General features: G+C 45.7%; 1 protein-coding gene across 3 annotated transcripts; it reads left to right on the top strand.

The window, feature by feature from the left end:
• The first annotated feature begins 135 nt into the window (after nt 1-135).
• BSPRY (B-box and SPRY domain containing) lies at nt 136-22,453 on the top strand. Of its 3 annotated transcripts, XM_057725046.1 has the most exons (7): nt 136-373; nt 4,083-4,181; nt 9,727-9,957; nt 10,989-11,014; nt 20,445-20,569; nt 21,639-21,689; nt 21,773-21,868. In XM_057725046.1, exons 1-6 carry the CDS (start codon nt 173-175, stop codon nt 21,665-21,667), a joined length of 711 nt encoding a protein of 236 aa, XP_057581029.1. In that variant the 5' UTR covers nt 136-172; the 3' UTR covers nt 21,668-21,689; nt 21,773-21,868. The 3 variants fall into 3 exon arrangements, with proteins under 3 accessions (XP_057581029.1, XP_057581028.1, XP_057581027.1); XM_057725045.1 differs by lacking the exon at nt 21,639-21,689 and having other exon boundaries at nt 10,992-11,014; nt 21,773-22,453; XM_057725044.1 differs by lacking the exon at nt 21,639-21,689 and having other exon boundaries at nt 21,773-22,453.
• Nucleotides 22,454-24,630: the final 2,177 nt, after the last annotated feature.

Raw genomic sequence — 24,630 nt, 5'->3', positions numbered from 1 at the left:
ATCTGGCGCGGGGTGGGGGCGAGCGGGCGCCCACCCGGCGGAGAGGGCAGGGCGGGAGGAAGCGCCGCCACCAGCGCGCAGGGCGCTCCGTGGGGCCCGGGGGCGGGGTCAGGGAGGCCCCGCCCAGCCGCCACCTGCGACAGGTGGAGCGCGCCGCGCCGGGCGCTCGGCTATGTCCGCGGAGATCGCGGGGCCGGGGCCGGGGCCGGGGGCCGGGTCGGAGCCGGGGCGGCTCTGCCCCGAGCACGGCCAGGCTCTGAGTTGGTTCTGCTACTCTGAGCAACGGCCCGTTTGCGCCGCCTGCGCGGGGCAGGGCGGCCGCTGTCGGGGGCACCGCATCCGCCGGGCCGAGGAGCGCGCGGAAGAGCTGCGGGTGAGCGGGCGTGGGCGCCGGCAGGCGGCGGGCTCCGGAAGAAGGGGGCGCCGGCGGGGAGGCGCCGGGGGGGGACCCGGCGGGGACCCGGCCGCGGGTCCGGCAGTCCCGGCTCGGCAGTGGCACGGGCTGTGGAACCAGGCGGTTAAGGGTGTGGCTTCTGGAGTCAGGCTGACCCGAGTTCGTTTCCCACCTCCATCAGATCTTCCCTGTGAGTCTCTTAATCTCTGAGCCTGTGTCCTCATTTGTAGTTTGGGGGCATTTATTAAAGTAGTTGTGCGATGGGACTGGCCTCGGGTAATAAGGGGCTCCGCTGCTCCAGTTGCCCGAGACAAGGTGTGCCCCAGCTTCCGCCTTGTTGGTAACTTGATAAAACTCGGCCCTTCCTCGCTCCTTAGCCCCTCGACTCAAAGCCCCTCCCTTCATCCAGCCTTCAGGCTTCCTGGTGAGGGGATTTGTTTTCCTTGTCAGGATTGGCCTGGACTGTCCTTCAAGCCGATTTCACGCGAGTAAACGGAGGGGGCGGGGAGGATATCGCGAGGTTCCTACTGGAACCCTTCACCTAGGGTTTCTTTCTTCCCACCTCCACTTCCAGCTTGGCTCCGAGCTAGCCACCTTCCTGTCACCAGCCTCCCCTGAGCTGCCGAGATTGGAGAGTCAGGTCACCATGGGGCTTCCTACCTCCTTCCACCCCAGGTGTGGTCCCTGGGGGTTTCCTTGCAATTTGATTAACCTGCTTGATTCTCCCAACTTCTCCCTGGAGTTCTGCCCAGCTGTGAGGCCTGAGGGCTCAGACCGGGCTGCAGTAAACACACCTGATAGGGTGCTGGAGCGAGGGATTCAGTTTTTCAATGGCACCTGAAAGCTCCTGGTTGGTCCTACTATCATGAAGATGAAAATAAGCTTGGATAAGGTGGTATAATGAACTTGCACAATGGATAGAAACTTTGCAGGTTCCAAAGCACTTAACTATCCATCATCTCATTCCAACCAGACCTTTGAAGCAGTGGCCCTACCTACAATTTACAGATGAGGGAACTGAGGCTCAGAACAGGGCAGTAACTTTTTCAAGGTTCCGAATGTTCAGGGGCTGGACTGGGGAGTCATTGACTAGGCCAGAGAAAACCACCTCTGCTTCAGTGGTTGGAGGGAGGAAGTGATGCTAATGGGAGTGAGAATTTAATAAAACCTTTTAAAAAAAGGTTGCCATCAAGGCTGAATCTGAGTGGTAGAAGGAGTGAAGGCTGGGCCAGGGTGGCTGGCCTGCTGCTTGCTTTGGAATGCACTCTGCCCGGAGCAGGGCGCCTTCCCCTGAGGCCCTTAGCATATTCATCTTCTTTTCCTAAAGGGAGATGTGTCTTGTCCTCTCTCCCTCTAATTTTGAGTAGACTGTGGCTGTTTTGCAGGCTTCCCTTGTTCCTCTAGCCAGCAGAGAAATTTTGCCCCAGGGCAAGATTGTTACTGAATTGGGCAAAATCAGCACCAGTACAGCAACCTCTCTCTTACCTTCTGGATACCTGGCCTGTAGCTTTTCAGAAGTTAGTTTCAGTTCCCTCAATCCTATGGTGTATAGTGACCACAGCTTCCTTCCAGTTGACTCAATTCTTTAACTTTGTATTTGGGCCACTGATTCCTACTTGTGAGGGGGAAGGATTTACAAGAGCTGCCTAGAAGAGACAGCTGAGTCGCCCTTTGGCAGATGGAACTGAGGCAAAGCTCTTAGGGGAAATGGTGGGGGAGCTGCCGCTTGGAAGGGCTCCAGTTGTTCTGGAGAAAGGGAGTAGCAAAGCAGGGGCCTGGCCATGTCTGCTTGGGCAAGTCATTTCTCTGTGGGCCTCAGCTTTGTCATTTCTAAAACTCTCCCCCACTCTCATGGCCGATGCTCACAGCTTCAGGAGCTGTGAACTGCTGAAACTCTTGTGGCCTAGAAAGTGGGTGTTCATTCATTCAGCAAGTATTTAATCAGGAACTCTCTCTAGGTAATAGGATGTAGAGAACAAGTCAAAGTCATGGTGCTTATGTTCCTGTGGTGGAGGACAGATACAAAAAAAGTAAACAGACGCATGGTATACAGTCAGAGAGTGATAAGTGCAAGGGAAAAAAATAAGCTAAGTAAGGATGGGGGTGTGGGGATGGTCATGGAAGGCTTCTAAAGAGGTGAAATGGAGTCGGGAAGCAAGACATATATGGGAGAAGACTGCTGGAGACGAGAAATAACAGGTGCAAAGGCACTGAGGTCAGGACAAGTTTGGTGTATTTATGGAACAGTAAGAAGGCCAGAGTGGGGAGTGGTAGGAGGTGACATTGGAGAGATAGGCAGAGCCCCATCAGGTAGGGCCTTGTTGGCTGAAGTCTCACTGTGGGTGTATTGGAAAGCCATTGGAGGGTTTTGAGCTGGCATGTGACTTGATCTGATTTCCTTACCAAAGATGGCAGTGGCTAATGCATGGCTTAGGAGGTGGTTAAGAATAAAAGCTCAGTTAGGAGACTCTACAGCAGTTCCTGTGAGAGATAAAGGTGATCTAGGTGGAACAGCGGAAGTAGAGGTGACTAGAAGTGGCCAGAGGAGAGAAAGAGAGACTTTGAAGATGGAGCTGATAGGACTCACTGATAGATTAAATGTGGGGTTGGAGAGAAACTCCTGGGTTTTTGGTCTGAGTAGTGAGGTTGATGATTGGCGGTGCTGTTTAATGAGTGGGGGTGGCTTGGGGAAGAACAGCTTGAGAAGCCATGTTCTTCTGCTCGGGTGCAGGTTGTGGAGAGTTAGGGGGCTGGGTATGAAGGAGGGGGTGAGAGTATATGTAAGAAAGTGATTATAGGGACTTCCCTGGTGGTGCAGTGGTTAAGACTCTGTACTCCCAATGCAGGGGGCCTGGGTTCGATCCCTGGTCAGGGAACTAGATCCTACATGCAGCAACTAAGAGTCCGAAGGCCACAACTAAGACCCAGCACAGTCAAATAAACACATAAATAAACATTTTTTAAAATAAATTTATTTATTTGATTCATTTTTTTAATTGGCTGTGTTGGGTCTTCGTTGCTGCACATGGGCTTTTTCTAGTTGCTGAGAGTGGGGGCTACTCTTCATTGTGGTGCATGGGCTCCTCACGGTGGTGGCTTCTCTTGTGGAGCACGGGCTCTAGGTGCGTGGGCTTCAGTAGTTGCGGCACATGGGCTCAACAGTTGTGGCTCACGGGCTCTAGAGCACAGACTCAATAGTAGTGGCACACAGGCTTAGTTGCTCCGCGGCATGTGGGATCTTCCTGGGTCAGGGATTGAACCTGTGTCCCCTGCATTGGCAGGTGGATTCTTAACAACTGCACCACCTAGGAAGTCCCAACATTTTTTTTTAAAAATGTGATTATAATGATGGGCCATGGGATTTCAGGATAAGCAGGGAAGCAAGGCCACAAAAGGGGATGACGGACAGTGAAAAGTGGTAAGACTGATATATCGGTGACCCTATCTAAGCTGAAGAATTGTTGGAATGGGAGATTCTAGGGTACATGATCTAGGAGGATGGGAAATGGTTGGCAGGGTGTGGGATCCTTGCAGTGAAGATTTTGGAGGTGGCATAGTTTTCAATAATGATGAGGTCTGAGATAGGACCGTGGGAGTGGGTGGTGGGGTAAAAGGAAAAAAAAATCACTGGAATGGAGTGAATGGACCAACGTGGATCAAGACATCATGGATGTCATTTGTGTTGCAGAACAAGATTGTGGACCACTGTGAGAGGCTGCAGTTACAGAGTGCTACCATCACCAAGTATGTGGCTGATGTCCTGCCAGGGAAGAGCCAGAAAGCAGTGGTAGGTAATTCTTCCCCTTTCTCCTGTCCTCTGGGCCCCCTCCTGGGATAAGACCTCAGCCTTAGGAGCTTAGACCAGTGTACTGTTCCCAAGCTCACAGACTCATTGTGCTACTAGCAAAGTTGAATGCCCAGGAAGGATGGTTTCCCCTCTCTTGTAGCCTTAGTTTTACCATTTGGGCAGAGTGGATTATTCCTGTGCTCAGCCCCAGTATTATCTACACTATGGATTTTACGTTGAGTATTGCTTATGACAATCTCAGGCAGTGGGTGGTAGTAACATGCCTGTTTACAGTTGGGGAAATGGGTTCCTTAGAAATTAATTGACTCACAGCCTCCTGCCAGAGTCAGTTCTATGACCTGGATCTTCTGACTCCCAGCAGGTCATCCCTCTGCTACACCTCACTGCTGATCCTTTATTCAGTTGACTCGTAGCTGCTGCTACATCTTTAGTCTCAAGTATGCCCTTCAAGGGCAGGGGCTATGAGTTTCTTCCTGCACATCCCCTCCCTCCTTCCCCCAAAGTACATGCAGCAGGCTTGGCACTATTTCAGTTAAAAAAAATAAATGATTTTGATTGCAAGGAACAGAACCCAGTTGAACTAGCATAAGCAAAACAGAGAATTTCTTGGTTGGATACAGGAGTCTTTCGGAACCTAAAGGGGACTAGAACCAGGAACGAGCAAGCTGCTAGAAGTCCAGGCAGCTATTCTGTGTCCATCTCTGCTTCTCTTTGCGTGATGATTTCCGTCACTCTCTCATTGTCTTTTTCCTCATCCTTTTTGTTTTTTCGTCTTAACTGCACTGGCTAGGACCTCAGTACAATGTCAAATAGAAGCTTTTGTAGCAGGTGCTGACTTTGAGGGGAATATGTATATCATTTTGCCATTTATTTAAATATTTAACAAATCTCCGTGAGCACCTACCACACACCTAGCACTGTTGATCTATGTGCTGGAGATTCCACAGTGGACAAAACACACGAACATTCCTGTTTTTGTGAAGCCTACATTCTAGTCAGGGGACAGGGCTAATAATAAGTAAAATATACGCTTTGTCGAAAGGTGATAAGCACTATGGAGAAATATAACACAGGAAGGTCATGTTTAGGATGGAGGTTGTAATTGCATATGCTGTGATCAGGAATCACCTAATTAAAAAGATTGATATTTGCACAAAATTTACGGGAGGTGAGGGAATGGACCATATATCTAGGGGAAGAGTGTTCCAAAAAGGGGGAAAGGCAAGTGCAAAAGCCCTGAGGTGGGAGCGTACCTGGTGTGTTGGAGTAGCAGCCAGGAGGCCTGTGAGTTTGAAGCAGAGTAAACAAGTGAGAAGGCAAAGGGGATGAAGTCAGAGAGCGGAGCACTGTGGGGTGCTGGGTAAGATCCTCACTGGTGGGCTTCCTAAGTGGCGCAGTGGTTAAGAATCCGCCTGCCAATGCAGAGGTCACGGGTTCGATCCCAGCTCCAGGAAGGTCCCACATGCCACGGAGCAACTAAGCCTGTGTGCCAAAAAAAAAAAAAAGATCCTCACTGGTCTGGGAAGTTAGAAATTTTTGAGCAGAGTAAGACTTAAGATTTAAAAGGAGTGCTCTGGCTGCTGTGTTGAGAAGTGAACATGGGCAGCAAAGGTCGAAGCAGGAAGGCCAGTTAGGAAGCTGTTGCAGTAATCTAGGTGAGAGACAAGAGTGGTTTGGACCTGAGTGATGGTGTTAGGGACGATGAGAAGTAGCTGGATTCTGCATATATTTTGAAGGAAGAAGTGGCAGGATTTGCGGATGGATTGGATGTAGGCTATGAAAGAAAGGGAAGAGGGGTCAGGATAACTCTTACTTTTTTTTTTTTGGCTGCGCCCTGCAGCAAGTAGGAACTTAGTTCCCTGACCAGGGATGAACCCGCACCCCCTGTAGTGGAAGTGCAGAGTCTTAACCACTGGACCGCAAGGGAAGTCCCATTGTTACATTTTATTTTATTTATTTTTTTAACAATTATTTATTTATTTAGGCTGCATTGGGTCTTTGTTCCTGCACACAGGCTTTTTCTATTTATGGCGAATGGGGGCTACTCTTCATTGCAGTGCGCAGATTTCTCATTACGGTGGCTTCTCCTTGCAGAGCACGGGCTCTAGGCACGTGGGCTTCAGTAGTTGTGGCATGCAGGCTCAGTAGTTGTGGCTCACGGGCTCTAGAGTGCAGGCTCAGCCTGTGCCATAAGCGCACGGGCTTAGTTGCTCCACGGCATGTGGGATCTTCCCAGACCAGAGCTCGAACTTGTGTCCCCTGCATTGGCAGGTGGATTCTTAACCACTGTGCCACCAGGGCAGTCTCCTTACATTTTATTTTTAAGGACTTTTATTGAGATGTAATTTTATTGAGATATAATTGACATACAATAAACTGATTTTTTTTCTTATTAATAATGTATATATGGCAATCCCAATCTCCCAGTTCATCCCACACCAAACCCTACCCCCACTTTTTTAAAGAAGGAAGTTTGCAAATCAAAATTACAGTGAGGTATCATCTCACACCGGTTAGAATGGGCATCATCAGAAAATCTACAAACAGTAAATGCTGGAGAGGGTGTGGAGAAAAGGGAACCCTCCTACACTGTTGATGGGAATGTAACTTGATACAACCACTACAGAGAACAGTATGGAGGTTCCTTAAAAAACTAAAAATAGAATTACCATATGACCCAGCAATCCCACTACTGGGCAGGTACCCAGAGAAAACCATAATTCAAAAAGACACATGCACCCCAATGTTCATTGCAGCACTATTTACCATAGCCAGGTCGTGGAAGCAACCTAAATGTCCATCGACAGACGAATGGATAAAGAAGATGTGGTACATATATACAATGGAATATTATTCAGCCATAAAAAGAAACGAAATTGAGTCATTTGTAGAGACATGGATGGACCTAGAGCCTGTAATACAGGGTGAAGTGAGTCAGAAAGAAAAACAAATATCGTATATTAACGCATGTATGTGGAATCTAGAAAAATGGTAAAGATCAACTGGTTTGCAAGGCAGAAATAGAGACACAGATGTAGAGAACAAACATATGGACACCAAGGGGGAAAAGCGGGGGGTTGGTGGGATGGATTGGGAGTGCCATATGTATATTAATATGTATAAAACAGATGACTAATAAGAAAAAAATCAAATTTTACACTACAGTTTATTGTATATCAATTATATCTTGATAAAACACTTTTTAAAAGAAAACATAAAAGAAGTTTCTCCCTTCTTTTTTTTAAGTAAATTAATTAATTTATTTATTGGCTGCGTTAGGGTCTTCTTTGCTGCACGTGGGCTTTCTCTAGTTGTGGCGAGCAGGGGCTACTCTTTGTTGCAGTGCTCGGGCTTCTCAGCGCGGTGGCTTCTCTTGTTGTGAAGCATGGGCTCTAGGCAGGCAGGCTTCATTAGTTGTGGCTCGAGGGCTCTAGAGTGCAGGCTCAGTAGTTGTGGCACATGGGCTTAGTTGCTCCGCGGCACATAGGATCTTCCCAGACCAGGGCTTGAACCTGTGTCTCCTGCATTGGCAGGCAGATTCTTTTTTTTTTTTTTTTTAATTTTATTTATTTATTTTTTTTCAGGCTTTGGGAAGTTTATTCCATCATTCAATGATTTTACATCCTTTTATACACATTTATGAAATGCATTATTTTTTTTTACAATAAACTGCACATATTTAGAGTGTACAGTTTGGTATCCCAATCTCCCAATTCAGGCAGACGGATTCTTAACCACTGCACCACCATGGAAGTCCCCAGAGAGGTTTTTAGTGTGCTTTCATTTTTGTATGATGGTTTAGATGAGTATAAAATTCTAAAGTAAACCACAAGCCCCATTCAGGGCAACTAGTTGAGTCCTCAGCTCTTGATTACACTGGTTTTTAGTTTCCTTTTTACTTTTGGACTCCAGGGGATTTCCTTTCTCGAGCTGCCAGAGTAGCTTCACTTTTAAAAGGATGCTTTTGGCTATTTTTCCAGCATTTCTGTGTTATGTTCTAGGAGGGATTTTAGTTTATTCAGGCATATCTTTAGAAAGCAAAGTTTTCTTTTTTCTCTGCAATTTTTTTTTTTCTGGGAATGACTCAAGAAACGTGTTGAAATTGACTGTAGCCTTCTTGTCAGGGAGCATCTGATGCATCTTGGGTCTGTCCTTGATCCTGATCTCACAGTGCAAACGTGGCTGCAGAGACCCACTCATGGGAAAGGCATTGAGGTGGGACAGCGAGGAGAGCAATAGCTAATGCTATCAAATACTTACATGCCAGGCTTTGTTCTATTTACTTTACATGTATTAACTTATTTGATCCTCACAATAGCCTTACAAGGTTGGTACTATTAGTATCCTCATTTGACAGATTAGAAAACTGAGGCACAGGGAAGGTAAGTAACAATGTTCAACAGATGGTAAGCGGAACAGCTAAGATTTAAACCCAGGCATTGTCTCTACAGCCTAGTTTCCTAACCACTGTGTTATGTTGCCTCAAAAGAACACTGGGGGAAAAAAAGAAGAACACTAGAGTTGGAGTCTAAACCTCTTGGTTCCTGCGGCCATTCACTCAGCCACTCTCTCTTCTCCATTGGGCAAATTGTGGGTCTCAATTTCTTCTGTAAAATGGGCATAATTGTCCCCTGCACTGTACAAAGCAGGTCTTCAGGGGCAGGGAACGAGGAGAGCTGCTGGCTATCCCTGAGTTTCTGGCATAAAGGAAACAGTTCTGCCCTCACTTGTCTGGCAAGAGTGCAGGAGCTTCATGCACCAGTGCCTTTGGGGAGGATTGGTTACCAGATGGCATTGGTGTAGGGGAATAGCGTTGAACTGAGAGTCAAGAGAACTGGGTTCTCGCCCCCGCTGTGCCATTGACTTGGCACGTGAACACTACCAAGAGATTTTTGAGTAAGTTGGGAAAAACTTTTCCATTCAGTCATTCAGTAAATATTTGAGTACCTACTCTGTGCCAGACACTGTGCTGGTTGCTAGGGGACACATGTTAACTTCATTGACTTAGATTTGATTTCAGCCCTCCTGTATGGCAGATAACAATTCTACCATGGAAGCAGCTGGAATGGACAGGTTTGGGAAGTAATGAGCTTTTTGTCCTCAGACATGGGTCAGAATATTAACGGAGTTACTGTTGGTATGTGTCCTGTTGATGGGGAAGACTTCTTAGGCCTTTCTGCTCTGCAATTCTATGATTCTCTGACTTTGGTCTCTTGACCTTGGGATTCCCAACCGTGAAATAAGCAGATGATTCTGACTGATCTCTAAGTCCTGCCCAGTTCTTTCATTCTGTCATCTTAGCTCCATGAGATATGGCCTCAATGTCTGGATCTCAGAGTTCTTCACCCTAAACCACATTTGGGAAATCTTAGGGCTCGGATGGTTTAAGCAGTGTTACGGCCCTTACTGTACCCATGGCAGACATTGCTAATCAATCTCGACACTCCTTCCAGCTGAGCCCAAGCCTTCCTAATCTTGGCTGGGGCTCTGCCAGGACCCAACTCCTTGTTTTATGTTTTGTCAGAGCACAGCCAGTGCAGCGCGGGAACTGGTCATCCAGCGGCTGGGTCTGGTGAGGAGTCTGTGTGAGAGTGAGGAGCAGAGGCTGCTGGAACAGGTGCATGGCGAAGAGGAGCGGGCCCACCAGAGCATCCTGACGCAGCGAGTGCACTGGACTGAGGCACTACAGAAGCTCGACAACATTCGCACCAGCCTGGTGGACATGCTCACGCATCTGGATGACCTCCAGCTGATTGTAAGTCAGGCAAGGGTGAAGACACAGCCAGTTGGCCAGACTCCCCCAAAGTCTGAAAACAGTGAAAATGTTTGTTGGTAGGAGGTAGGTGGAAAATGGTAATTTGGAACAGGGATGAGACAGGACAATAAAAGTATACGGATTTTTTTTTGACCTGGTAACAGTTCTTTCAATAGTGAATATTTACTGAGTGCTTACTGTATGCTAAGCATTGTGCTATGGGGTGGAGGTATAGGACACAGCTGTCAGCAACTCACAGCCTTGTAGAGGAGATGATTGTATAAACTGATAATTAGGACATGGGGGGGTTACGTGCTATGGTAGAGGGCATTACTGGGAGCTGTGGCCCCTGCAGTCCAGGCTTGAGGGGGTGGTAGTCAGGGAAGGCTCCTGAATGAAGCGACTTAGAAGCCGATGCCTGAAAGACAAGAGTCACAGCTTTGTTAAAGGAAGTGGGGAGGTGGAGAGAGTCCAGAAGCTCGCAGAGAGAACACTGCACTGATAAGGGGTCCATTGCAAATACAGAGCTCATCCTCACTCCTGCCACCCAGAAATTACCATGACCAATATGTTGGTACATATCCTTTCAAAGTATTTTATATAGATATTCAGATACCTGCAGTTTTAAGGTGACAGTGTGACATCTGAGTAGATGCGCCAAGCAGAGAAATGAGAACGGGGAACACTCAGCTGTCCCGCTGCAATTCAGGGGGGCGGTTTCCTTGACTGTCCCAGATTGTGTGTTCATTTCGTCATACAGCTTCCATGTGCCAAGCACATTCTGCCCCAAACGCTGGGACCACAGCCTGGGACACAGGGGACAGAGGGATTCATCCTGAGTGCGTGGTGGGGGAGATATGTGAAGAAGGACCCATAAAGTTTTATGTGGGGTCTTAAAGAAGGAGTAGATGTTTGTATTCTAGAATCTCTATCCACATGGAGCCCTCCGTGCAAGTTGATTATATTTAAGTCTTGATGACTGCCTGCTGGGTTTCTGGTGCCAAGCCTGACTCTGTTTTCTTTTCTCACAGCAGAATGAGCAGGAGATTTTTGAGAGGTGAGTATGGCCCCCGGTATTTGCTTGGGCAGTCACGGAAACCATGGCCTTAGGCCTCTACCTAGCTGTCAGGCCCCACTGCTTCTGGGAGGCGGCTCAGGGCAGGCAGCTGAGTGGCTTCCTGAAGCCAGGCTCGATAGACAGTGGTCTTCCTGCCCCTAGCTGGGAGAGCTGCTTTAGACCCATGTGGAAAGGCAATGAAATAAACAAGTAGTCAGAGGCTTGCCATAGGCTTTCTTAAATATTATCCTTTAAAAAAATGTACAGTCACCTTGTGGGAGGGTTTTACCACCCCCATCTACAGATGAGAATACTGAGGCTCAAAGAGGGGAAGGGACTTGCCTAAGCCCCAGAGCTGGGGCTTGGACCCACACCTGACATCTGACCCAGTACTGTCTTCTCTACCTCACTCCTCCTTTTCCTGATGAAAGAATCTTCGAAATTTAAGTCTGCGTTACCACTCAAAACTTCATTTTAATTATGCAGTAGTAAAAGAATTGAACCAGGCCCTAAGTTCTGAAAGGTTCTGAGATCCAAGAGCCTGAGGAAGTGGCTAAGAAGGTGTCATTTTCCAGGCAAAGAAATTAAATTCTTACCCTATGTGTGTGAGATGTCAGAGCCGTACTTGGGGATCACAGTCCATTCTTCTTCTTTATTTATTTATTTATTTATTTATTTTTTTTGGCACACGGGCTTAGTTGCTCCGCGGCATGTAGGATCTTCCTGGAGCTGGGATCGAACCCGTGACCTCTGCATTGGCAGGCGGATTCTTAACCAGTGTGCCACCTAGGAAGCCCTCTTCTTATTTATTTTTATACATGTGCATGGGAGAAAAAGAAAAATTTTCACCAGTATAAAACCATTTAAAATTAAAACTGTCTCCATCACTTCTTCCCAATCCTATTCCCGAGTGGTGATCAGTTTTAACAGTTAGATGTGTGTCTTATAGGCTTTCCTGTGTTTAGTCAGAGGAGAGTGTGTGAGATTTTTTCCCCCCTCTTAAAAATTTTTTTTGAAAACACAGATGGGATCGTTTCATACTTGTTTTATAACTCACCAGGCTATCTATCTTGGAATCTCTCCATGGCAGTACATTTAGATTCATCTCACTTTTTGGAAAGTTTTTGAACTATTCCACAGTATGGATGTTCCTAAATTTAGTTTACTGTCTTCTTACAATCTTTCCACACTTCTGCTGGTCTTCTTTCTCCTTTATTTTCATCATCTTCCTCTAACAGTCTGTCCTCAGTACCAAGCTGATCTGATTTTTGAAAAGATGTTTTATCTTTATTTTTTGTTTTAAATACTTTAAACTTACAGAAAAGTTGCCAAAATAGTATAATGAACTTAGAAATATTAATTGATAACATTTGGCCACATTTGCTCTCTCTCTGTTTCTTATCTGTCACTTTCTTCCTGTCTGTCTTTCTGTTTATCTGTGTCTGTCTGTCTGTCTGTCTACCTACCTACCTATCTATCTAATGTATATATAAAATAACCTATTCTTTTCTTTTTTTTAAATTAATTAAATTTATTTATTGGCTGCATAGAGTCTTCTTTGCTGCCCATGGGCTTTCTCTAGTTACGGAGAACAAAGACTACTCTTTGTAGTGGTGCGCGGGCTTCTCAGTGTGGTGGCTTCTCTTGTTGTGGAGCACGGGCTCTAGGTGTGCAGGCTTCAGTAGTTGAGGAGCATGGACTCAGTAGTTGTGGCTCGTGGGCTCTAGCACGCAGGCTCAGTAGTGTGGCGCACAGGCTTGGTTGCTCTGTGGCATGTAGGACCTTCCCGGACCAGGGCTCGAACCTGTGTCCCTTGCACTGGCAGGCAGATTCTTAACCACTACGCCACCAAGGAAGCCCAATTATTCTTTTCTGACCTATTTGAGAGTAAGTTGCAGAAAGTACACCTTTAATCCCTAAATACTTCAATATGGATCTCCGAAGAGCAGACATTCTCTTACATAACCACAGTATACTTACTTGGCTGCACTGTGCAGCTTGTGGGATTTTAGTTCCTCTACCAGGGATTGAACCCCAGCCCTTGGTGGTGAGAGCCTGAGTCCTAACCACTGAATCGGCAGGGAATTCCCCCACAGAGTACTTAAATTCAGGAAATCTCATGTTGATGTAATACTATTATCTAATATACAATCTGTATTCAAAAGTTGCCAATTGTACTAAAAATGTTCTTAACAGCCTTTGGATTTTACCCCCCTGATCCATTTGGTCTTTTTAAATCTGTAATTGTTCCCTAGAATTTTATTTTCTAGACACTTCTAAAGAGTCTAAAGACAGTTTCATACAATATCTCTCAATTTGAGTTTACCTAATGTTATCTCATGATTAGATTCAGGTTATACATTTTGAGCAGGAACATCTCATAAGTGATGTGTCCTCAGTCTGTCATACCAGGGGACACGATGTCATTTTGTCCCATTATCAGGGATATTAATTTTTTAAATTGAAGTATAATTGACATACAACATTATATTAGTTTGCTTGTTTTTTTTCTTGAAGTATAGTTGATATACAATATTATATGTTACAGGTATACAATATAGTGACTCAATTTTTAACGTTTATGCTCCATTTATGGTTATTATAAAATTGTGACTATATTCCCTGTGTTGTACAATATATCCTTGTAGCTTTTTTATACATAGTAGTTTATATTTCTTAATCCTGTATCCCTATCTTGTCCATCCCTCCTTCCCTCTCCCCACTGGTAAACGCTAGTTCTCTATATCTGTGTTCTCTACATCTCTATCTTTTTTGTTATAGTCAGTAGTTTGTTGTATTTTTTAGGTTCCACATAAAAGTGATATGTAATATTTGTCTTTCTGTTTTTGACTTATTTCACTTAGCATAATACCCTCCGAGTCTATCCATGTTGTTGCAAATGGCAAAATTTCATTCATTTTTATGGCTGAGTAGTATTCCATTCTGTGTGTGTCTGTATATATATATTCCATTGTATATATATATGTGTGTGTGTATATATCTATATCTATATCTATATCTATATCTATATATGACATCTTCTTTATCCATTCATCTGTTGATGGACACTTAGGTTGCTTCCATATCTTGGCAAATGTAAATAATGCCGCTTTGAACATTGGGGCACATCTATCTTTTTGAATTAGTGTTTTGACTTTTTTGGATATATACCCAGGAATGGAATTGCTGGGTCATATGGTAGTTCTGTTTTTAGTTTTTTGAGAAACCTCCATACTGTTTTCCACAGTGGCTGCACCAATTTACATTTCCACCAACAGTATATAAGAATTCCCTTTTCTCCACATCCTTGCCGACATTTATTATTTGCATTCTTTTCGATGATAGCTATTCTGACAGGTGTGAGGTGATAGCTCATTGTGGTTTTGACTTGCATTCCCTGATGATTAGTGATACTGAGCATCTTTTCATGTGCCTGTTGGCCATCTGTATGTCCTCTTTGGGAAAATGTGTATTCAGGTCTTCCGTCCATTTTTTACATTGGGCTTTTGTTTTTTTGATGTTCAGTTGTATAAGTTGTTTATATATTTTGGCTGTTAACCCCTTATCAGTCATATAATCTGCAAATATTTTCTCCCATTCAGTAGGTTGTCTTTTTGTTTTGTTGATGGTTTCCTTTGCTGTGCAGAAGCTTTTAAATTTACTTAGGTCCTATTTGTTTTTTGTTTTTATTTCCTTTGCTTTAGGAGATGGATCCAAAAAAATATTGCTACAATTTATGTCAGAGAGTGTTCTGCATATGTTTTCCTCTGGGAATTTTATGGCTTCCAGCCTTACATTTAGGTCTTTAATCCATTTTGAATTTATTTTTGTATATGTGATAGAGAATGTTCTTATTTCATTCTTTTACGTGTAGCTGTGCAGTTTTCCCAGCACCACTTATTGAAGAGACTGTCTTTTCTCCATTGTATCTTCTTGCCTCCTTCGTCATATATTAATTGACCATAACGATGTGGGTTTATTTCTGAGCTCTCTATTCCGTTCCATTGATCTACGTGTCTGTTTTTGTGCCATTACCATACTGTTTTATTATTATTTTTTAATGCCATCATAAATTTATTTTATTGGAATATAATTGCTTTACACTCTTGTACCAGTTTTTGAGGTACATCAAAGTCAATCAGCTGTATTTATACACATATCCCCATATTCCCTCCCTCTCTTGACTCCCATCCACCCTCCCCGTCCCGGCCCTCTAAGGCATCATCCATCATTGAGTTGATCTCCCTTTGTTACACAGCAACTTCCCACTGGCTATCTATTTTACAGTTGGTAGTATATATATATCTGTGCTACTCTCTCACTTCGTCCCAGCTTCCCCTTCACCCCCCGCCCCCCCCAACCTCGTGTCCTCCCGTCCATTCTCTGCATCTGCATCCTTATTCTTGTCTTGTCACTGGGTTCATCAGTACCATTTTTTTTTTTTTTTAGATTCCGTATATATGAGTTAGCATACAATATTTGTTTTTCTCTTTCTGGCTTACTTCACTCTGTATGACAGACTCTAGGTCTATCTACCTCATTACATATAGCTCCATCTCATTCCTTTTGATAGCTGAGTAATATTCCATTGTATATATATGCCACATCTTTATCCATTCATTTGTTGATGGGCATTTAGGTTGCTTCCATGTCCTGGCTATTGTAAATAGTGCTGCAATAAACATTATGGTACATGTTTCTTTCGGGATTATGGTTTTCTCTGGGTATATGCCCAGGAGTGGGATGACTGGATCATATGGTAGTTCTATTTTTAGTTTTTTAAGGAAACTCCAAACTGTTTTCCATAGTGGCTGTACCAACTTACATTCCCACCAACAGTGCAGGAGAGTTCCCTTTTCTCCACACCCTCTCCAACATTTGTTGTTTCCAGATTTTGTGATGATGGCCATTCTGACTGGTGTGAGGTGATACCTCACTGTGGCTTGGACTTGCATTTCTCTAATGATTAGTGATGTTGAGCATCTTTTCATATGTTTGTTGGCTATCTGTATGTCTTCTTTGGAGAAATGTCTATTTAGGTCTTCTGCCCATTTGTGGATTGGGTTATTTGCTTTTTTGGTATTAAGGTGCATGAGCTGCTTGTATATTTTGGAGGTTAATCCTTTGTCCATTGTTTCATTGGCAACTATTTTTTCCCATTCTGAGGGTTGCCTTCTTGTTTTGTTTATGGTTTCTTTCACTGTGCAAAAGCTTTTACGTTTCATGAGGTCCCATCTGTTTATTCTTGATTTTATTTCCATTATTCTAGGTGGGTCAAAAAGGATCTTGCTTTGATGTATGTCATAGAATGTTCTGCCTATGTTTTCCTCTAGGAGTTTTATAGTGTCTGGCCTTACATGTAGGTCTTTAATCCATTTGGAGTTTATTTTTGTGTATGGTGTTAGGAAGTATTCTAATTTCATTCTTTTACATGTAGCAGTCCAATTTTCCCAGCACCATTTATTGAAGAGGCTGTCTTTTTTCCATTGTATATTCTTGCTGCCTTTGTCAAAGATAAGGTGCCCATATATGCTTGGGCTTACCTTTGAATTCTCTATTCTGTTCCATTGATCTTCCTTTCTGTTTTTGTGCCAGTACCATACTGTCTTGATCACTATGGCCTTGTAGTATAGTTTGCAGTCAGGAAGCCTTATTCCACCAGCTCCATTTTTCCTTCTCAAGATGGCTCTGGCTATTCAGGGTCTTTTGCATTTCCATACAAATCGTAAGATTTCTTGTTCTAGTTCTGTGGAAAATGCCATTGGTAGTTTGATAGAGATTGCATTGAATCTGTAAATTGCTTTGGGTAGTACCATCATTTTCACAATGTTGATTCTTCCAATCCAGGAACATGGTATGTCCCTCCATCTGTTTGTGTTGTCTTTGATTTCTTTCATCAGTGTCTTAAAGTTTTCTGCATACAGATCTGTTGCCTCCTTAGGCAGGTTTATTCCTACCATACTGTTTTAATTACTGTAGCTTTGTAGTATAGTCTGAAGTCATGGAGCATGATTCCACCAGCTCTGTTCTTCTTTCTTAAGATTGTTTTTGCTATTTGGGGCCTTTTGTGTTTCCATACAAATTTTAAAGTTATTTTTTCTAGTTCTGTGAAAAATGCCATTGGTATTTTGATAGGGATTGCACTGTAGATTGCCTTAGGTAGTATGGTCATTTTAACAATATTAATCCTTCCAATCCAAGAACATGGTGTATTGTTCCATCTATTTGTGTCATCTTCAATTTCTTTCATCAGCGTCTTATAGTTTTCTGAGTACAGGTCTTTTGTCTCCTAAGGTAGGCTTATTCCCAGGTATTTTATTTTATTTTATTTTGGTATTTTATTCTTCTTGATGTGATGGTAAATGGGATTGTTTCCTTAATTTCTCTTTCTGCTAGTTCATTGTTAGTGTATAGAAAATGCAAAGGATACAAAATTAATATAACTTTTGTATCCTGCAACTTTACCAAATTAATTGATGAGCTCTAGTAGTTTTCAGGTGGCATCTTGAGCATTTTCTATGTATAGTATCATGTTATCTGCAAAGTGACAGTTTTATTTCTTCCTTTCCAATTTGGATTCCTTTATTTATTTTTTCTTGTCTGATTGCTGTGTCTAGGACTCAGTTTGCTTGTTTATTCACTTATATAGTATCAATATAGACTCATGGATTCTTTTTTTAATTAATTAATTAATTTATTGGCTGCATTGGGTCTTCGTTGCTGCACATGGGCTTTCTCTAGTTGCAGCAAGAGGGGGGCTACTCTTCATTGTGGTGTGTGGGCTCCTCATTGTGGTGGCTTCTCTTGTTGCAGAGCACAGGCTCTAGATGTGCGGGCTTCAGTAGTTGCAGCACATGGGCTCAATGGTTGTGAATCATGGACTCTAGAGTGCAGGCTCAATAGTTGTGGCGCAGGGGCTTAGTTGCTCCGTGGCATGTGGGATCTTCTTGGACCAGGGATCGAACCCGTGTCCCCTGCATTGGCAGGTGGATTCTTAACCACTGCACCACCTAGGAAGTCCCGACTCATGGGTTCTTATTTTACTCATTGCATTATAATCTATTAGTATTATTATTAATTTTAATCTTCAAACTCTCCCAGATTTGGCCAGTAGGAGCCCCTTAAAGCCAGATCCTGGGTCCTTTTGACTCCTCATCATTCTTTGAGTACGTTCTTGCTTTCTGGGACAAGAATATATCCAAGGCTCAATGTGTTCTTTTCCTGCCTCAGCCGTGGAATCAGCTAATTTCTCCAGAGAGTCTTCGGGTTTTTTAAGTGGGAAATAGTACTTAAAAACCAAGATTGAGGCATTAGGTGTGTTCATTGCTACTGATGCATCATTCCTTCCAGGCCTTCCCAGTGGACAGCATACAGAGCTAGGGAGTGTGTGGGGACGTAACTTTTTTATTCCTGAGTTTGTATCTAATTCCAGTCAAACACCACAGGAGTTTGCCTTCCTTTATTCTATATCTGTGTCGTTCTTTCACAGTGAGAACCTTGGCTCCCAACAACAGCAGTATACTTATTCATTTGTTCAGTCCTATGATACACACAGAGTTGTTTGAGAGTTGCTAAACCCATAGCATGATTGACAAACCTACTAGTAGAGTTTGAGATTTGTTTGTAGTCCTTTGTGCCTTTAGACTGAGGGTGCACACTCTCAAAGTAGAGTCGGCCCTCCATTTCCATGTGTTCCCCATTCACAGATTCAACCAACCACGGATTTGAATGTTTTCTAATCTACAGATGGGGAACCTCAGATACAGAGAGCTGACTGTAAGAGACTTGAACACCCCGTGAACTTTAGTATCTGTGGGGGTTCTGGAATCAGTGCCCCCAGGATATGGAGGGATGACTGCACTGTTTTCAAAATCTGTTTGTTGGCCCCCAAGGTTATTTCCACATCCGTGGCTGAGCTCAACCCTGGCTTGCCATGGCAACAGGTCCTGCTGCACAGACTGGGTATTCTGGTCCCGGTCAGGGCCCTGCTGTGTCCCAGCCCCATTTCACTCCCGCTTCTTTGGGGTCACAAGTTTTATCTTCTGTACCATTAGGTAGCTGGACCAGCTGGCTCTCTAGACTCTAGTGTTTACGATTGGCCTCAGATTTGCTCTGATGATGATTTAGCATGGCTGACACCAGCTCCTTTTTCCTCCTCACCTGATAGCTGGGGCTCCTCCAGAGCCAGCCTCAGTGCTTTGAGAAGATGGCAACAGAGCCTCTCTTGTCCTGACCACAAAGGGCCTTTGTAACCAGAGCCTGCTCTCAGCTTTTCTAGGGCTCTGTTCACCTCGCTCTTCCCAAGCCAGTGCAGTCAGTGTCAGTCTTAAAAAGAAAGAGCTCACATCTATGAGGAGACATGCCCCCCGCCTCCATCCTCTGTTTATGGACAGAGCCATGAGATCTGGGGAAGAGGGTGTGTGCTCTCACTTCTTTGCTGCCTGAGCTCAAAGGCCATCTTCGTGTTTAGAGGCAGTGGCAAGGTTCTTTCTCAGAAGCCAGTTCAGAGGTCTGTGAAGGCCTGTGGTGAATCCTCACTTTGCCCTACACCCCGTGAGATTTTACTTCCAATCAAGGGAAAGATTATGTTGAATGGTGCCTGGACCCCAGGCTGGGTTTGTTCTGTGTTTGCATGGAGGCAGGATTTGAATCCAGGTCTTCTTTTTAGCTGAGTGCTTTCTCTGAATCCCTGTTCTTTCCTGTCAAATGCAATAACAACCGCCTCCCATGTTATAGCAAAGATCATATGAGATTCTCTGTAGAAAACAACAGGCCCAGAGCCTGGCTGCTTAATAAATGGCAATACTTCCCTCCTAAGCATCTAATGTTCCCAAATGCCTTCCAACAAAACCCAGCCCCCCTGTGAGCTGAAGAGAGGTAGTTATTGGGAGCAAAGTGCTATGACTACTTTCTGGTTGGGGTGATAACTGATAGTTCCTTCCTGTGTGACCCTTTAGGGGTGTTTGTACTTTAAGAGCAGAGGACCGGCGGTACCTTCCAACCACACCAATAGATTTTGCTGCAGTAGGTTTTGGAGGAAGGCAAGATTTTCTCCACACAGGTTGATGGAGTGGAAAGACTGCGGCACAAGAGGCTCAGGTCCTCCTCCCAGCTCGGCTGCTAAGTCATGAGTCACTGGCGAGTTGCTTCCCCCACAGAACACACTGACTCCAGTTTCTAATACTGGCACCAAGGATTTACCTCCCTGTAATCTGTGTGCTTTGCTGGAATTAAGGCTCCAGGGCATAGAGGGGTTGCCCACCTTCTCTTTTGGCTCCAGCTCTCCTTTGGGGCTCCTGTGTGGGGCCTGGCTGCCATTCTTGTGTCACTCTTGTGGGAAGAGGATTTTACTTCTGTCCCACTCCTGTACTGATCCAGATATATTTCCAGAACCTTCCTAAATCTTTTTTTTTTTTTTTTCCTGCACAAGGACGGAGGAAGCAGAGGGCATTTTGGATCCCAAGGAGTCGGAAAAGTTAAACTTTAATGAGAAGTGCACTCGGAGCCCACTACTGACCCAACTCTGGGTGACAGCCGTTCTCGGGTCCCTCTCAGGTAAGGAGCTGCTGGAGCCCGGCACCAGTTGGAGCAACTGGGCTTCTGTCTGTGTCTGTCTGTCTAGGGTTTGTTGCTGGGTCACACTGGGGACTGGTGCATCTGGGATCGTAGCTTAAGCAACCAGGGATGCTGGATGCAGGCTTGTCTGTGGAGCCAAGGTTCTGGACAGGCCTGGGGCAGCTGGGCCAGGTCCTCCCTGTTTCCAGACCAGCCTGCTCTGTGGCTGGGTCTGGGAGAAATCTTGTTCCTAGAAATCACATCCTCCTTATGTCCTGCCCTAGTGCAATAGCTCAGTATTATTTCTTGGAAACCTAGTTTCTCTTTAAGAAGATATAATTGATGGGCAGCTGGAGAGCATCTGGAGTGAGAATTGAGCTGCCTGAATTCATTTCACTTACTCACTTAACATTGACTCAGGCCAGCTAACATGGTCTCCTGCCTCCAGGAATTCCCCCTTAGTGGGAGAGCTCTCAACGAGGACTTCCCCCAAGCTAGATGGAAGCTTCCACACTGCTCATTGTAGTATTTTCGCAATTCACAGAAAGGTTAGGTTAATGGATTGAATTTTTCTCAATTTTTACCCTCCCTCCCTGCATGTTACCCTTAAAATGTTAGTACAAGCTATAGATCGTCTTCTCTAGATGCTGGTATCCAATAGTGCCTGATTTGCCAGCAGTCCCATTTAATTAGCTGTTGGAAACTGCATATGGATGCTTCCAAGCTTCCAGGAACCATGTCGCTAGGACAAATCTGATCTGGAAACTGCAGATATGCCCAACTAGAAGGCAGTATGATCTGTGCTAGATGCTAAATGTAGGAAGAAAATGCTGGGTCTTCATTTTGCCCCTGCCACCAACTTGGTGTGTGACCTTGGACAACTTGCTTCTCCTCTCTGGGTCTTATATCTTATCTAAGTTAACAGATAACGAATAACAGACTAATAACTACTGTTGCCATGGCTGCAATTTATTGAGCGCTTGTTAATGCTCGGCACTTTACGTGTATCATCTCATTTGATCCTCTTGTCCACCCTATGATAAGTCCTGTTCTTATCCCCATTTTACAGATGAGGAATCTGAGGCTCAGAGAGAGTAAATGGCTTCTCTGCCAGTGAATGGTGAGGAAGCCCTTTGCTACCTGGCAGGACCAGGTTAGGGCTGAGGGTGGGCCTTGGGCAACTCTGAGAATTCTTTCTGGCAGGCACGGAGGACATGCGTATCGACGAGAAGACTGTGAGCCCCCTCCTGCAACTGTCAGATGATCGAAGGACCCTGACCTTCAATGTGAAGAAGTCCAAGGCCTGTGCGGATGGCCCGGAGCGCTTTGACCACTGGCCCAATGCCCTGGCAACCACTTCCTTCCAGGCTGGGCTGCATGTCTGGACGGTGAACGTCCAGAACAGTTGTGCCTATAAGGTGGGCGTGGCCTTAGGCCAGCTGCCCCGCAAGGGTTCTGGCAGTGACTCTCGTCTGGGCTACAATGCCTTCTCCTGGGTCTTCTCCCGCTACGACCAGGAGTTCCGTTTCTCACACGATGGGCAACACAAGCCCCTGGCACTGCTGCGTTGCCCAGCTCAGCTGGGGGTGCTGCTGGACTTGCAGGCACAGGAGCTGCTATTCTACGAGCCAGCCTCTGGCACGGTGCTCCACACCCACCAGACATCCTTCCCTGGGCCGGTCTTCCCCGTCTTTGCTGTGGCTGACCAGACCATTTCCATCATCCACTGACCTCTGGCCATGGGGAGGCCAGGTCTACCTCCCCACCACCCTTTCAGGCCATGTTTCTACCCAGTGGCTTTTCCCCAAATGTTGCCTCTGCCCAACGGGCAGCTTTAGGAGGGGATCTCGGTACAACAATTAAATGCTGGATGTCTGTGGGTAACCTGCCACTCCCTGGGCCTTGGTTTCCCAAATCCACTGTGCATTTGCCCCTCTGAGGGTGTCTTGTTCACCACTTTATCTCTGGCACCCAGCATGGTGCCTGGTGCATAGTGAGTGGGTGATAAATATTTGGCCAGCGAGTTGGACGGATGGATGGATGGATGGACGGGTAGGTGGATGGATGGATGGACAGACTGGTGACTGGATGCATGTGGTAGACTCTTCTGGAGTAGCACTGCCTCCAGTAGATGCCATTCTCTGGCAGAAAAGCTTATGGCTGAAGCTCTTTGGTCCCCTCATTTCAGTGCTTCTCAGTCCTTTTCATGACATGGCACATAGAGAAAATATTTTTCTAGCACACAAGGGATTTGGAACTCCTGCTGTTGGCCATAGGACTGTGGCCTGTGGGACTGTGTCCTCCCCCACGTTTTGCCTGGACACTTGGAAGACTAAGGGAATCCAGTTTCCAGGTAGCCTGCCTGCAATGCACCTATTGGCAGCTCTGCCTCAGACTAGGCAGAGCTCCAGCCAGTGCCCACCCGTGGTAACAGGGACAAACTTTTTCCCCAACTGCAGCCGATACGTACCCCCACCTAATGCCTTCTTTAACATAATGTGGAAACCAGGGGAGGACTTCAAGCCAGAAAGAGCTGAGGGAATAAGAGGGCCAGCCTTAGGGAACACATACATTATTAAAGGTTTTAAAAGCTTGAAAAATTTCTTCCATGTTCTTTGTTGGTAATTGGGCAAATCCCCCAGGTGCCGGCTCAGATCTTAGTGATGTGTTTGCAGGCAAACTGATGTCTTCCTCACCCCCATACACATTCCCAGGTATAGGCGGGAGGCAGCTCAGCACACACAGCTCAAAGAGCCTGGAGACAGGGTTCTGTGCCCTGCATCGCTAGGACCAAGGGAAAGTCCCTTCCTGTCCTATGGGAGGTCACATTAAAACAATGGTCCTCCCATTTTTGTTTCATCTGGGAACACAATTCAAAGGCAATTTTACCTACAACTTACCTATGAGGCTCTTGGGCTCAAAGATGGGAGCCAGAGCCCTCCCCCCTCTTAAGTTTGCTCAATAATTTACTTGAAACACTGGGTGGATCAAATCAACTTTTCCAGCTGACGTGACTTCTAAGGCCCTTGCAGCTCTGAAACCACAGCTCAGGACCCATGCCCTCACTGCCTGACAACTGGGAATGAACGTTGAGTCACCTGGCCTTGGCACCAAGCCCAAGGAAGACAGACCCACAAGGGGTTTGGCCAAGTCTGAGAAGAGCTTCCTTGCCTTTGCCTGGGCACACTCTCTGCTCAAAACCTGGGTCAAAGCCCATTTCTTCTACTTGGCACCCAAAGGCCCCCACACCCTGCTCCCCCAACCACCAATCTAACTCCCCACAGCAGTCTTCAGCCCACAGTTGATGGGCCTGCTGCCAGGAATGCCCCTCTTATCCCTCTGCCCATCTACAGGCCACCCCCAGTTCAGGCCCACTCCACAGCCCTTCCCACCTGCTGGCACCAGAACATACACTGTGTGTGTGCCTGTCTGTGTGCTTTTCACCTGTGGCACTCCCTGTGCCTGGCACTGGGCAAGGCACAGGTGTCTAGTAAATACCAAGTAGAGACGTGTGTGAAGGGGCAAAGGCAGGAAGAGATGTGGAATTTTAAAAAGCCCAACCTACTTCTTCAGTCTCCAATGACTCCCCCCATATTCCCCGCACTCCTGCCACCTTGAGCTCCGGTCCCTGTTCCCTGTGCTTTCCAGGCTATGCCTATGACTGGGGTGCCCTTCAAGACTACCATCCTTAGGACACCTTCCCTGTTCTCCCTGGACCTCCACTGCACTATGTCTCACGTGACATGGATCCCATGCTACTTGTAACCTAGCAGTCAAGCCAATGGACTTCGGAGTCAGACCTGCCTAAATTAGAACCCCAGCTCCTGCAGGTACTAAACTGCGACCTCAGGCAGGCTACCTAACCCATGAATCCGTTTCGTCATTTGTAAAGTGGAAGTCACAAGGCCGAGGCCCACTAAGTAACTCTGATGGTTAAATATGCATATAAAGGCCTTGGCAGAGTACCTGACACACGGCAGGCATACATCAACACTTTCTTCTCTCATGACTAATTAGCCTGTTCCTTGTCTAAAATTTCCCCTTCAGGGAATTCCCTGGCA

The sequence above is a fragment of the Hippopotamus amphibius genome, chromosome 2 (assembly GCF_030028045.1).
Source record: "Hippopotamus amphibius kiboko isolate mHipAmp2 chromosome 2, mHipAmp2.hap2, whole genome shotgun sequence".
In the NCBI taxonomy this organism is placed as follows: domain Eukaryota; kingdom Metazoa; phylum Chordata; class Mammalia; order Artiodactyla; family Hippopotamidae; genus Hippopotamus; species Hippopotamus amphibius.
This window is presented reverse-complemented; position numbering and strand designations above follow the sequence as displayed.